This window comes from Streptopelia decaocto, assembly GCF_964273445.1.
Source record: "Streptopelia decaocto genome assembly, chromosome: 2".
In the NCBI taxonomy this organism is placed as follows: Eukaryota; Metazoa; Chordata; class Aves; order Columbiformes; family Columbidae; genus Streptopelia; species Streptopelia decaocto.
The window spans coordinates 53190883-53203840 of record NC_138655.1 but is presented as its reverse complement, the minus strand read 5'-3'; the positions used below and the strand labels follow the sequence as shown (position 1 = coordinate 53203840).

At 39.1% G+C, this 12958-nt stretch overlaps 1 protein-coding gene across 1 annotated transcript in view; it reads left to right on the top strand.

The window, feature by feature from the left end:
* Nucleotides 1-12958, top strand: part of LAMA1 (laminin subunit alpha 1) — a gene marked incomplete at its 5' end in the record, with an annotated part of 105386 nt that overhangs the window by 41825 nt on the left and 50603 nt on the right. Inside the window, 12 exons of the mRNA XM_082046579.1 lie at nucleotides 98-258; nucleotides 3173-3313; nucleotides 4314-4487; nucleotides 6041-6142; nucleotides 6638-6849; nucleotides 7727-7838; nucleotides 8767-8877; nucleotides 9660-9787; nucleotides 10361-10447; nucleotides 10695-10906; nucleotides 11404-11510; nucleotides 12496-12676. Coding sequence (XP_081902705.1) covers nucleotides 98-258; nucleotides 3173-3313; nucleotides 4314-4487; nucleotides 6041-6142; nucleotides 6638-6849; nucleotides 7727-7838; nucleotides 8767-8877; nucleotides 9660-9787; nucleotides 10361-10447; nucleotides 10695-10906; nucleotides 11404-11510; nucleotides 12496-12676 — 1728 coding nt within the window. The remainder of the gene's footprint in view (nucleotides 1-97; nucleotides 259-3172; nucleotides 3314-4313; nucleotides 4488-6040; nucleotides 6143-6637; nucleotides 6850-7726; nucleotides 7839-8766; nucleotides 8878-9659; nucleotides 9788-10360; nucleotides 10448-10694; nucleotides 10907-11403; nucleotides 11511-12495; nucleotides 12677-12958) is intronic.

Below are 12958 nucleotides of genomic sequence, written 5' to 3'. Positions count from 1 at the left end.
AAAAAGGAATGCTGAATTACTTGCACTTTCTGAGACATCTTCAATCCAGCCTATTGCCAGCTCTAATTTATTTGTTTCTCTGTTTTTGCTTTCCAAGGGACTTGGCCAGGTCAGTGTCAATGCAGAGAGGGTTACACAGGAGAAAAATGTGATCGTTGTGCATTTGGGTATCGGGGCTATCCAAACTGCCTGCGTTGCAACTGCAGCCTGATTGGTAGCATTAATGAAGATCCATGCACAGAACCTTGTCTTTGCAAAGTGAGTATTCAACTGTCATTTTGGTTTGAACTCGAATCTGTACATTGCTTTGTAAACTCCTTTTTAGTAAGGTAAACTACTTCATTAACTGAAGAGATTGCTTCTTTTATAGGAAGTAACCTGCTGTAACTGTACACTTGACAATGCAGAACCTGAAATTGCTAACCGTTCTCTGTATTGAAAAACATGATATTTTGTTGGATGGTTCTGTATGTTACTGATACACCATTTTCTATACCAATGGGCCAGACTGACACTAAAATCAAACAATAGCTGCACATCTGAGTGTGAGAAAGAATCACAAAGAGAATGTTGTAAGCCTAGCTGGGTTTGGTTTTAGGGGTGAGCTGATATTTCTCTTCAAAGTCACTGATTTCTTGTAAAGAATGAATGTGTTTATAACATCTGCTTTGTGTGAAGAAACAGCATGCACTTGGAAAGAACTATTGGAACAATTACATTACTTGTATGGATGAAATATTATTTAATTATTCAATTACAGAATATAAACCATAAAAATGCTAAAAAGAGAAATTTTGCAGCCTTCTTTTATTTTTTGGTAAAAATCCAAACCCCTTGAAATATTTTGCAGCTGTAGATTCTGCTGAACTTTATTACAAAGCTGTATCAATATTTAATAAGTTGTACTTATTTTCTGAACCAAATGTTAGATAGTGGTTTATGTATTTGTTGCCAAGTATGACAGTGAATAGGAGCCAAAAAAATGTGGTTTGTTTCACAACTTTTCTGAAATTTCTTGGTCCTTTTGCATAATTTATCTGATCCAAAACATCAAACATAACTAATTGGTGTCTGGAAGAGAGGAACAGTTCCAATGGCCAGTTTAAATTCAAAAAAGGGGAAACAGCCATTTTGTCTGATCTTGAGCTAGAGTAACACTATATCAGTTGATACAGTCAACCAGTGGAAAGTTTTGTTATAGACTGGTTAAGAAACTGCCTCTTTCCGGTGCTGTGGTGGGCGTGAATCTGGCACACAGAATTTTTAGGCCAGATCACTGAGAGTGTCACCAGTCAGCAGCCCACTTATAAAGTTGAATGGAAGGAAGGAGAAAAGTTGTGTGCTCCAAATATTAAATAGAGACAGGATTACTAAGCCTAGGTGTTCACCATGAGCACAGTAGTGCAAGCTATTCTTTTTCATGCTCTGAATTTCATAATATTTGATCTTTTGTGACACACAGCTCTTGGGGTCTAGTCATTGGGTAAGGTTTTTATTTTTCATTAAGAAATAAATAATATTTTTTCTAATAATGTTACAGAGACAAAGTGAAATGTGTGATCCAAGTGCATCCTGAAGACTGAGAAATGAAAAAACTGAAAAGAGCATACAAATTTTATTTCTGTAAAAATTCAAGATTTTAAAATCTCATTATCTCAGGAGGCTCTTTATCTGAGGTTTTTCCCAAGTTTGGATGTTAACAAAGTAAAAGCAGCCATCCCTTCAGCCTTTGAATCAGAGCTGGGGATCTTAATTTTCTCATATGGTTTGCAAAACCAGCCTGTACTTTGCTTACAGAAGCACGTAACCTACCTGTTTAGAGAGGTCTTATGTAAACTTGATATGCCAACCAATGATCCAGAAGAAGAGGCAGTTGGTTGTGTTGCCACCAAAACTCTCAAATGTTTCTCTGGTAAGCCTGAAATTTACTCCATCGGACCAAATCTGATTTAAGTCTGGAATCTAGAGTGATTCTTTTGGCTGAAGTTACTCTGGTAACTACTGAAAGCAGAATTTGGTCCACAGGCTTTGCATTTCAAATGGCAATGCAGAACTCATACAGGCCTCCTCAAAATAGCACAACAGGTGTGCTTCAGTATATGCCCTACAGTCTTGGTCTCTGAAGCCTGGTTATCAGGGAGAGCTCTGTGAAGTTATCTTCACATTTGTAGTGAAGTTTTTCCATAGTGCAAACCAAAGGTTGAGATGGAGGAGTGATGTGTGTCCAGGTCTTGTCCTGATATGAAGCTAAAACATGAATAAAGACTTGTCCTTGGCAAAGGGAAATGTTCTGTATCTTACTGTGTAGAAATACCCACAGAGTTCTATGTACACGGCTTTGTAGGCGTTTACTGAATATTTTCTCTATTGATTTGCTTGACAGCAACAATTGTCTAAATTTTTGAATAACTAACTACATATTGTCTGTACAAATGTTACAAGAAAAAATTGAGTACGGTGTTCTGGATTTTTTTTTTTTCCTGTAAGTTCTACATTGAAAGAAGTATGTAGCAGTATGCTCTGAGCTACCCAGTTTGCATGGTAAGGAGGCAGAAGGCCAGAAATAAGAGCTAAAGGAGTGGAGCACCTCTATTTTTGGCATAGGAGTTTCTGGACCTTAGCCAGAGCATATTAGGATGAAAAGCTGCCAGCTAGCATAAGTGTGTGTGTGGTGTTCCTCCAGAAAGAGGTGGCAGCAATGGTAGGGATTAAAGTATAAATATTAATATGTGGTTGAGGAACTGTTACCTTGAAGCTGGCTATGGTAACTCTAGGAGCCTGGCCTGGAAGTGAGCTATGCTGTCTGTATGTAGACTATCTGGATTCAGTAAATATGGCAACTTTTTTCTGAGTAATCTACAATTTCAAGCTATGAAAGAAGCAGACTGGCAAGCAGGCTGAAGCTTTTCAAACTCTGCCCATGTGCTGAAATTTCACTGCAATAGGGTCCTTGCCAGGGCATGTTTAGATTTTGATGAACTGGCAAATTCTGATGAATTTTTCCAATCAGTTTTAGTTTTAATCTCAGAGTCTTATTCAGTAACCCTGCTGTGCTGAAGTCTGTTTTCTTTTATAACCTTCTGAATGCTGTTATGCCTAAATCCTGTCTAATCCACTGTATTTGTTACCATAATAAGGCTGATGCCAAACAAATGTTACATGCCATTTACAGGAAAATGTAGAAGGTGAAAACTGTGATCTCTGTAAACCGGGATTCTACAATTTGCAAGAAAGAAATCCTCAGGGCTGCACAGAGTGTTTCTGCTTTGGGGTTTCTGATGTTTGTGACAGCCTAACATGGCCCATCAGTCAGGTATTTATATGTTATGTCCGTGACCTAATATTCTTTCCTCAGGCAGCTGCAAAATGTACTATATTTCTCTTTGACATGTGCCCAAGTTAACGCCAAATTCTGGCATGTCTCTATTTACACAGGAATGGATTTTCAATATTATTCTGCAGCTCTGAGATAGTCAGTGTGTCACCCCAGTGCAGGCTTTGGCCCCACTGGCTTGCAGTAATACCAGAAGCATTGGGTAGTGGAGGCTCTGATAACACATGGGAAAAATGTCTTTTTTTTTTTTTTTTTTTAATCTGATCTTGGGCTAATAAAAGTTTCTTAGCGTATTGAAGAGAGGAATCCAAACCTGTTTCCTTGCTCTCGTATCTGTTTGGTAAGGATAGAGTGACCTCTGGCAATATTTCCAATATTATTTTGTAGAAAAGGGTGATTATAAATACCACTGTCTACTGAATAGTAATTTCTTGAGTTAGAGGGCTTCAGGGACACTATTTTTCCACCAAATTCCTTCCATATCTTTATAGAGCTAGTCACACTTTAGTCCTCTGTTCTATGTGTCAATAGAGAGGAAAACACACCAAATTGACTGAAATTTTAAGATGCTTGTATAAAACTTTCAGCAATAAGACAGAAGTCCTCTTGTCTTGCTCCCTGTTCTGAGACTCTGAATTTAACTTTCCTTCAACTCAGGCCCATCTATAAATGGGAACAATAGAACTCAAATCCCTTGAAGTCCTGTAATTCCACCTGAGAGAATTATGTAGGTATAATGCTAATTTTATTGGGAGGATGAAAATCACACTCATTGTATTTTTGTTCCTGCCTAATAGAGAGGTAGAGACAACCCTATTCTGAAGTGGCATATTTGCATGTATTGGTTGTCATACTGGGTTAATGAAAGCATTATAGATCCATCAGCTTGAGTGAACAGCTGTGGAGAGGTTAAGTTTAGTGGGTGCTTTCTCAGTGACACAAAGCCTGACTCCGTTAATATTGCTATTCTGTCTTGCAGATATCAGACATGATGGGATGGCTTGTTACTGATCTGTATAATTCAAAGAGTGTGCAACCTCAGCAAAGCCAATTTGATGGACCCCGTCAAATAAGTATTAACAACACTGACGCTGTGAAAGTACTGAAACATACTTATTATTGGTCAGCGCCTGAGCCATATCTGGGAAATAAAGTAAGTTCTCAGCTAGAGTCATACCATATTGCTGTAAGTATATAGTTTCTGTAATTAAAAGTTACACAAAAACCCAATATTACCAGACTTCTCAATCTATCTCTGCTCTCCAATTCATTGTATCCCTGGTGAGACATTCTCAGTAACCTCTTCTTGAACTTTGTGCTCATTTATCTCCCTGTAACTGTCTCTGTCTGTCTTTGACACAATATAGTCTCTTTTTTTCTCTTCAATGTTACTAACTTACATGCTCACATTCCTCATACTGTTTGCTCCTGTCCCAAAGCTTACACCCTTCACATCTTCTCCAATACAGTAGATAGGACCATTAAATTCCTTTTACCTTCCTCTTGGCCACTCCCATTTCACATTTGTTAGTTTCCAACAAACTAGCCTTTAACTTTTGCCCTGGTTACTACCTAAAGTTCTGGGTCTCCCATTTTTTGCAATGGAATCACAGAATAGTTGCAGTTGGAAGGGACCTGTGGAGGTCATCTTACCCAATGTCCCTGCTCATGTGCGGCCACCTAGAGCTGGTTGCCCAGCACCATGTCCAGAGAGCTGCTTCTGAATAGCTCCAAGGGTGGAAACTCCACAGCCTTCCTGGGAAACCTGTGCCAGTACTCTGATCGCCCTCACTTTAAAGCGTTTCCTGGTGTTCAGAAGGAGCCTTCTGTGCTTCAGGTTGTGCCCATTGCTGCTGCTCCTGTCACAGGACTCCACTGAAAATAGCCTCTGTCCTCCTTGCACCCTCCCTTCAGATACTTATGTCTATTTGAGATCTCCCAGAGCCTTTTCTAAGCTGTACAGTCCTGGTACTCTGTCTTTTCTCATACAAAAGATGCTCCAGGCTCTTAATCATCTTAGTGGCCCTTTGCTGGGTTCTTTCCAGTATGTCCATCTCTCTCTTGTACTTGGAAGCCCAGAACTGGACTCAGAACTCCAGCTGTGGCCTCACCAGTGCTGAGTAATAGGACTTTGTGCCTCACTTGTTTAGTTATTTTTGGTCCAGTCTCTTTGCACATGCAGCCCTGTTGCTTAGTACAGTGACACAGTAAATGAACACAGGTCTCAGAAGTGTGACATGGAGTAGTTTTGCACAGGGCAATGCTCAAATTCTTATTTCTTATCCATTTAATATAGATCTAACTGTTGGTACTGTTGTTTAACTTCGAAGTAGTCAGCAGCAGTTGTGGGGCTAAGGAGCCTGAAAGGTGGAATATGGAATGTGACAAACTCTGATATGCTGTGCCCCTTGGCTGGGAGGGTAGTGTAAACCTATGCTGTTTGTTGGAAATCCTGTAGGTGTTCCACTGAAGGACGGCACTTATCTGAATCATTTGTAGAGCCTTCACCTGGCTTTCCCCACTTGCACAGCAACAAGCCAGAGCTCGTCTCTGTGCTGGTGCATACAGAATGTTAAATTTTCCCTGGAAAGAGGTATTTGTAAGCCCATCTATGCCTATAATTTGGACATTGCAGTGTCCCATGTCACTTCATTGTGTTGGCTGGAGGTTATCGTGTTGTTAAGACTTCGCATTTTGTTATTTCAGCTCACAGCTTTTGGTGGAGACTTGAAGTATACAGTGTCTTATGACATTCCAATGGAGAGTGTGGACAGTGATATAGTATCTAGTGTGGATGTCATCATTCAGGTGGGTCTTTTTTCAACTTGTTACTCTTCAGACATTATGAGGAATATAGGAAGGGTTTATAAAAGGGAAAATAAAACAATATTTCTATGGTGTTCTTGCTGATTGCTTACTTTTCTAGATTTATGTTGCAGTTAAAGTAAGGCTCTATATTGAATCCAGGCACCTCCAGAAGAGGGTGTTATTTTGTAAAATGTATTTAGCAATAAAGCAAATGAGAAAAGATACTCTGTTTTGTAGAGGAGTTTGATTTTTGAAATTTAAATTGATTCTTTTTCCAAAAGAAAATCTGATTTCTTGAGTCTCTGAACTAAAAGAGAATGGTCTTCCTGAAGCCATGGAAAATGTATACCTCTTACTTACTTGTTTTCTAGTGCACGAAATCTAGTTGGATTGCTTCTTTGCTGTGTTATCTGGATGTGTATCTGACACTAAATGTAATTGCTTAATAAAATTTGCATGCAAATATGAAAAATGTTTTCTTACTTTCAATTTCAGGGTAATGGGCAGATTTTGAGTACAAGAGCAGCGGGTTTGTCACTACAACCATATGAGGAGTACTCTAATTCAGTAAGATTCGTATCAGAGAATTTCATAGACTTCAATACAAAAAAAGCTATAGATCGGGAAAGGTTGATGACTGTTCTGGTAAACGTGACCCATCTTCTGATCAGGGCGAACTACAACATTGCCAAAAAAGCTGTGTACAGGTAAGAGAGGGAAAATATTCAAGCTAATCTATATATTTGTATTATTTTTGTGCATATGAAACACTACTCTTAGTGGCGGTATTCCTAAAGTTTTATGTTAGTAATTTCTAGAAGAAAACATTTTTTCAATTGGATTTTCTCAAGACTGGTCTTTTCCCCCAAACGCATTAATGTGGAATGTGTGGAAGACAGCATTTGGTTCTTTTAAAGGTATCTGATAGCAGAAACATTGTTTTCTGCTTTAAAGGAATAGTGCATAAAAGCCTTATTACAATGGCAGCTTTGTTAGAGTGAAATACCTTTGAAACTCTCAACAGTATGCTTATTTTGGTATGTGGCAAGTTAATCCATTGCTGACTACTGAAAACCTGCCAGTAAAGACGTTGGCTGTAGTTTCTTTTAATGTCTCTTTGTAGGTGTCACTGACGCTCATCTCTAAGGGAGTGCTTAATAAGAAAATTGAGCTGGAATGGATTAACTGGTTATTTCATAGTCTCTACTCAGCATTAGCAGTATCTGCATCATTCATTGAAGATCTGTTTTACCTCTTCTCCAAGATATACAGGAATAAAGCATGTTGATATACCTCTAATACCATGACAGAAGGAGAAGCTTTTGTTTAAACCTCGCTGTGGGAGAAGAGACTATGTTAGTAACAATAATGATAACAGAAGCAGTGCACATGTACTCCCAGAATTGCAAATGCAGTGATAAGACAATGATCGTAGTCTTTTTACAGCAGAGATTTGTGCCTGTTTCTCAGCTGTCACTGCCAGGAGCAGCACTCAGCAGTGTTACTCCCCTAGAAGCAAACTATCCTGTCCAAAATCAGTTTCGGGGAAAGAAATGATATGATGTTTTTCATGCTTGATTCTAGGCTGGACTCTGTGACCCTGGATACCGCAAGTGCAAATGTTATAGATCTTTCTTCAGCACCAGATGTGGAATTCTGTGAATGTCCTCAAGGTTACACAGGAATATCCTGTGAGGTAAACTGCCAGAGTGTTTTATGTGTCTAAAATTATCTCCTCCCTGAGAGGATCTAGGTTTTAAAGACAGGCTACCTTTAATTATACTGCCATAAAGTGTATGTGTTGTGGTGAAATGCTACCTACTGCACTGTACAGAATGCTGCAGATATCTTCTTCCAGATAAAATAAATGGGATTTTAAACTTATTTCTTCAATTCTATTTGGTGATACTAAAAGATGATGATACAATTTAGAATATCAGTGTTGCAGAGGGAGCAGCTGTAAAAGCTCTGTGAAGCTGTTTTGAGCTTACCTTACTCATTAATAGCAGTTTTCCTGGATCTGAATCGTGTAGAGTTTATTTCTGTTTTATGTCATTAGGTTTATGGAGGCAATAATGAATCTTAGCAGGCAGAAATGCTAGTATTTGTGTTGCACAAGGTGGTGTCTTATATGTCTGCGAATAGGAGATTAGGGAGGCAGAGCACCATCTGCAGAATAGCAGGAATTATTTTGACAAATAATTTCAGTATGAAGCCTTGTGCCATAGCATCATTAACGATTCTGCAGAGGAGGTAGAACATCTGTTTTTTATTGTCCCACAATAAAGAACTTCACATATTCAACTGCACGAAACTTAACTTATGTGCCTCCAGGGGACAAATGGTTGAATCAAAGTTTCATGGAGTTAATTCTTATTCCCTTTATCCAGTGCAAGTAAAAAAAAAACAAAAAACAAAACAAACAAAAAAACCACAGCACACCAGAAAAGAGCTACAGTGACATCAATAGAATTGAAAGAGTATTGAGTATTCAGTTGCCACAATGTGAATGAGTCAGATGGTGGGTGGTCGGAAATGGGCTCTTTGAAAATGTTTTGATGTGTGCTTTTAACACGAATAATGCTACTGCTTTTTTTTCTCCCATTCCCCTTTTTTCTTTTCAGTCCTGTCTCCCTGGGTACTACCGTGTGGATGGGATACTCTTTGGAGGTATTTGCCAACCCTGCAAATGCAATGGGCATGCAACTGAGTGTGATATTCATGGTGTTTGCTTTGTAAGTCATCCTTCAAAGTGTTTGTGTTTTAAGCATCTGTTTAGGAATTAAGAGAGCATTTTGGCTGTGGGAGACAAGTTCACAGTGTATGTAAATTTCAAGCTATGGGTACCAAGTGTTTATTTTTTCTTGTTTTTCATTGTTTACTTAAGAATATGTTTGGGGGCTCCATTAACGTGTTCTCGAATAAAGGGTTTGTTTCAGTTTGTCATCTCAAGGGGGGAATAGTCAGAACTGAATTAAGTGTCACCATATACTGGCTGGTAAAAATCTCAATTTTGCTTGCTGCAGGTGATGATAAAATTTCTCCTGAAAGGAATAAGATTAAGCAGTGTTTTGGGTAAATATCTGTTTTCAGATATGTGTATCTTCCATGACTGACATCAGTGGAAATTACACATTACCTTCTGAAGAGAGAATTTAGCTGTCAGATCTCTTCTGAAATTTAAAGGTCACAGAAATACAATGGCTAAATGCCAGTAAGAAATATATAAGAAGTTTGTTACTGCAAATGTGTGCAATATGCAAAATATGTTTAAGTTTGTGAATAGGTAAAATGGCTGGTTTTGTGGTCTAAAGCATATTCTAAGATGTAGGAAAGAAACAACTAAGATTTGTTACAACTCAGAAAAAAACCCACACTTGTTTTCAAAGTTCTACTGTGTTCTTCATGGCTCTTTTTGGATGTTATTCTGCATGCAGGCTCCTGCAGGGATCCCTCAGGAGCTGAAAAGCCATCAACAGTAGATCTGAAAAGATTTTTTTTTTTCCACGTCTCACAGGCTTGTCAGCACAACACGACAGGACCTTTCTGTGATCAGTGCTTGCCTGGCTTCTATGGAAATCCATCTCAAGGAACTTCTGAGGACTGCCAGCCCTGTGCGTGTCCTCTGAATTCTGCTGCAAACAAGTAAGCTGCTTATGTGAGATTTCTTTTCCATCTTCAGCAAAATCAGAAAGTTGAGATGAAGAAAATATGTGAAATCTGAAGGAGAGAGAGAAAGACTTTTTGTCTTCCTCTTCATTTGAGTGTATCTCAAAGCTATTTTTCCAGTTACACAAATGTATAGACAGGTTGAGTGAACTGGTGGAGTTTGTACATGAAGGGCAAATAACACTTCATCCTGTCCTTGAACTTGTCAGAAAAATTACTGTTATCTTTCATGTTGTTTCAGAAGACAGCAGGACAGAAGTGTTGCATGTCAACAAGAGGAGCTTGCCACAGATTTGCTAGAAAGAGGGCCAGGTTTTTAGAAGTTTCAAATCTTCCTTTCCTTTAAAAGAAAAAACCTCAAAGAGGTTTTGAAAATGATGACTTCATTTTGACATTTTGTAATGTTTAAAGCACTGATATTAATCTAGAAAAACTTGCAGTCACATGGTTATATAGATAGGTGCATGGACTTGAAGGGTGAATATTGAATGTTTGTGGAATCTTGTGATTCTGTGTTTTGATGCTGACTGCCAGAAATGTTGTTGATAGTTTCAGTCCTACTTGCCAGCTGAGTGAAGGAGGTGGAATTTTCTGTGACAAATGTCTTCCAGGCTATACTGGTTCGCAGTGTGAAAGGTATGTACATTAGCTTTGGGTAAAATACCTGTATCATTTTTATCACTAACTGTTCATCATCCTACCTGCCTTGAAGTGTTTCTACCACATGTACAGAACATTCCTAATAAAATTTTCCTTCCCGTTTCGTCTTTGCTTGTAATACAGAGGCATTTTAGATAAAAAATTAATAGGAGATACTCCCTTGGGTGGAGAGAGTGTTTGACGTGACCACTTTCCGACTCATAGTTTTTGATCTCTGGTGCAGGTGTGCTAATGGTTACTATGGAAATCCACTTGTGCCTGGACAATCCTGTGCTCCTTGTGAATGCAATGGCAATGTAAACCCACAAGAAGATGGCCACTGTGATACCTTCACAGGACAATGCCTGAAATGCCTGGGGAACACAGCAGGACACCACTGTGAAAAGTGTGCTGATGGGTATTATGGGGATGCAGTGACTGAGAAAAGCTGTCGTGGTAAGCTATTATTATTACTCTCAGAATTTAAAGGACAGAAAAATGTGGTGTGCACGTAGCAGAATGGATAGTGAGATACTCACCTTTGCTGAAAAAGTTAACCTTCAAGTTGTGATTTGGCAAGTGCAGGTTGAAAACTATGTGCCTGGGTTAGCCTGAGAAAGAAATGTATTATACTGGAATCTGACACTTCATATTATTGAAACTGATTGGCTTGCTTAATACTATTCCTTCAGTGACCTGCTGTAGACATTTCCTACTTAAAAATGTTACATATGGGGCTGGAAGAAACAAACTTCTCAAACATGTATGTTCACAGAGGTGTTTTTTTAAATCTTGTAGCCTAAATGTATAGTACAGGTATTACTGTAGTATATTAAGATCAATAGTATATAAACAGGTGAAAGATACATTTATGCCAAATTTGGAATTCTGTATAATAATGAATACAAATTAATAGTCATTAATATTTTGATTTCTTTTTGTCTAAACAAAAGCCTGTGAGTGCCATGTGAATGGTTCCCTTTCCAGTACTTGTCATCATGAGACAGGCTTTTGTCACTGCAAGTCGAATGTGATTGGAGAAAGATGTGACAAGTGCTTGGTAAGCAAATATTTACATGTTTCCAATATCTGCATTTTCTTGTATCTTGGTCTTCCTGTTTATCTATAGGTGTTGTTTAGAACAGATACAGAGAATAGCAGCAACTGTGTACAGGGGAGAGGGGACCTGTTGCTGTAGCAGTGACCAAAGGTTTGTCTGCACAGGCTTTTGTGGTTGAAAATTGCTCTGCCAGTGCTCTCTGCACACGTGAAGCTATGTAGTTAACTCAGCACCCTTCTGCACAGGGCTGTTTGGGCTAGCACTGCGCTCACTGGTAGCATGCAGTTGTGTTGGCTTACCAAAAAAAACAAACTGGTAACAGACCTGAAGGGATCTTAGTGCTGTGCTTCTGCAAAATGAAGTCTGAGTGGGAATATCTGAAGAATGTGGTTGGTGAGAATAAACACATCACAGCTGAACACCAAAAAGGCAATTGGCTAAAAGACAGACCTGTTGTAAGAACAAGAAGACATTCAATGGTGGTACAAACCAGCAGTTTCCAGCCTTTGCAAGTGTAGAACTGCCTTGAAGACCAGAGCAGGAAATATGTGCCCCATCACTGCCCTTGTGCCAGCCCAGCTGAATGCCCGTCAGTCCCCATGTACTAGGTCACTGACCTGCTCTCTTCTGGTCTTCTATTCACATTCACAGAAATCTGTGCCTGAGCAGCACAGCCCACCCTCACCTCATGAAAGTCTTTACACTGAAATAACCTCTGACTTTAAAACATAAGTCTCACTGACAAGATTAGAGGACCATGAGAGCATTTCAGTGTCAATTTGCACCCTAATGCATACTTGCGTATGGGTGGGAACAGTGAAGAGATAAAGGCAGAGTCCTCCCACAGCAGTCACACAGTACTGACCAATACTCATGTGGGTCAGACAGCAGGGAAAGTAAACAAGAGAAAATGAGTGTACATCATATTGTTTTTAAAAAAATCTATGAAATATTGCTCAAAATGTATTTACTTCCTGTCCAACAGAATGGCTATTATGGCCTGCTTACTGGGCTTGGCTGTGTTCCCTGCAACTGCAGCCAGTTTGGCTCAGTCTCTGAGGACTGTGATGACCAGGGGCAGTGTCACTGTGTACCAGGAGTGGCTGGAGAGAAGTGTGATCATTGTGCTCACGGCTTTCACGCCTTCCAGGATGGCGGCTGCACACGTAAGCTCTAATCTGTGATCCTTTCAGGGTTTGTCTGGAATTTCTTTCAACAATATATTTGTATTTAACTCTGGCAAAGGTCAATTTTTTTGATTGATTGTCAGTTGTTTTGATTGACTATGTGGAAAAATCTGTAGAATTGTCTCCTGATACTTTGATTAAGCTATTGAACAAGACATTTGATTGCTTATTGTGTGGTTCCTTGTGAAAGGGTGGTGACAATGAAATAGCAACTCATGAAGGTTGCATAAGAGGAATATTACATCCTAAATATCTTGTTTG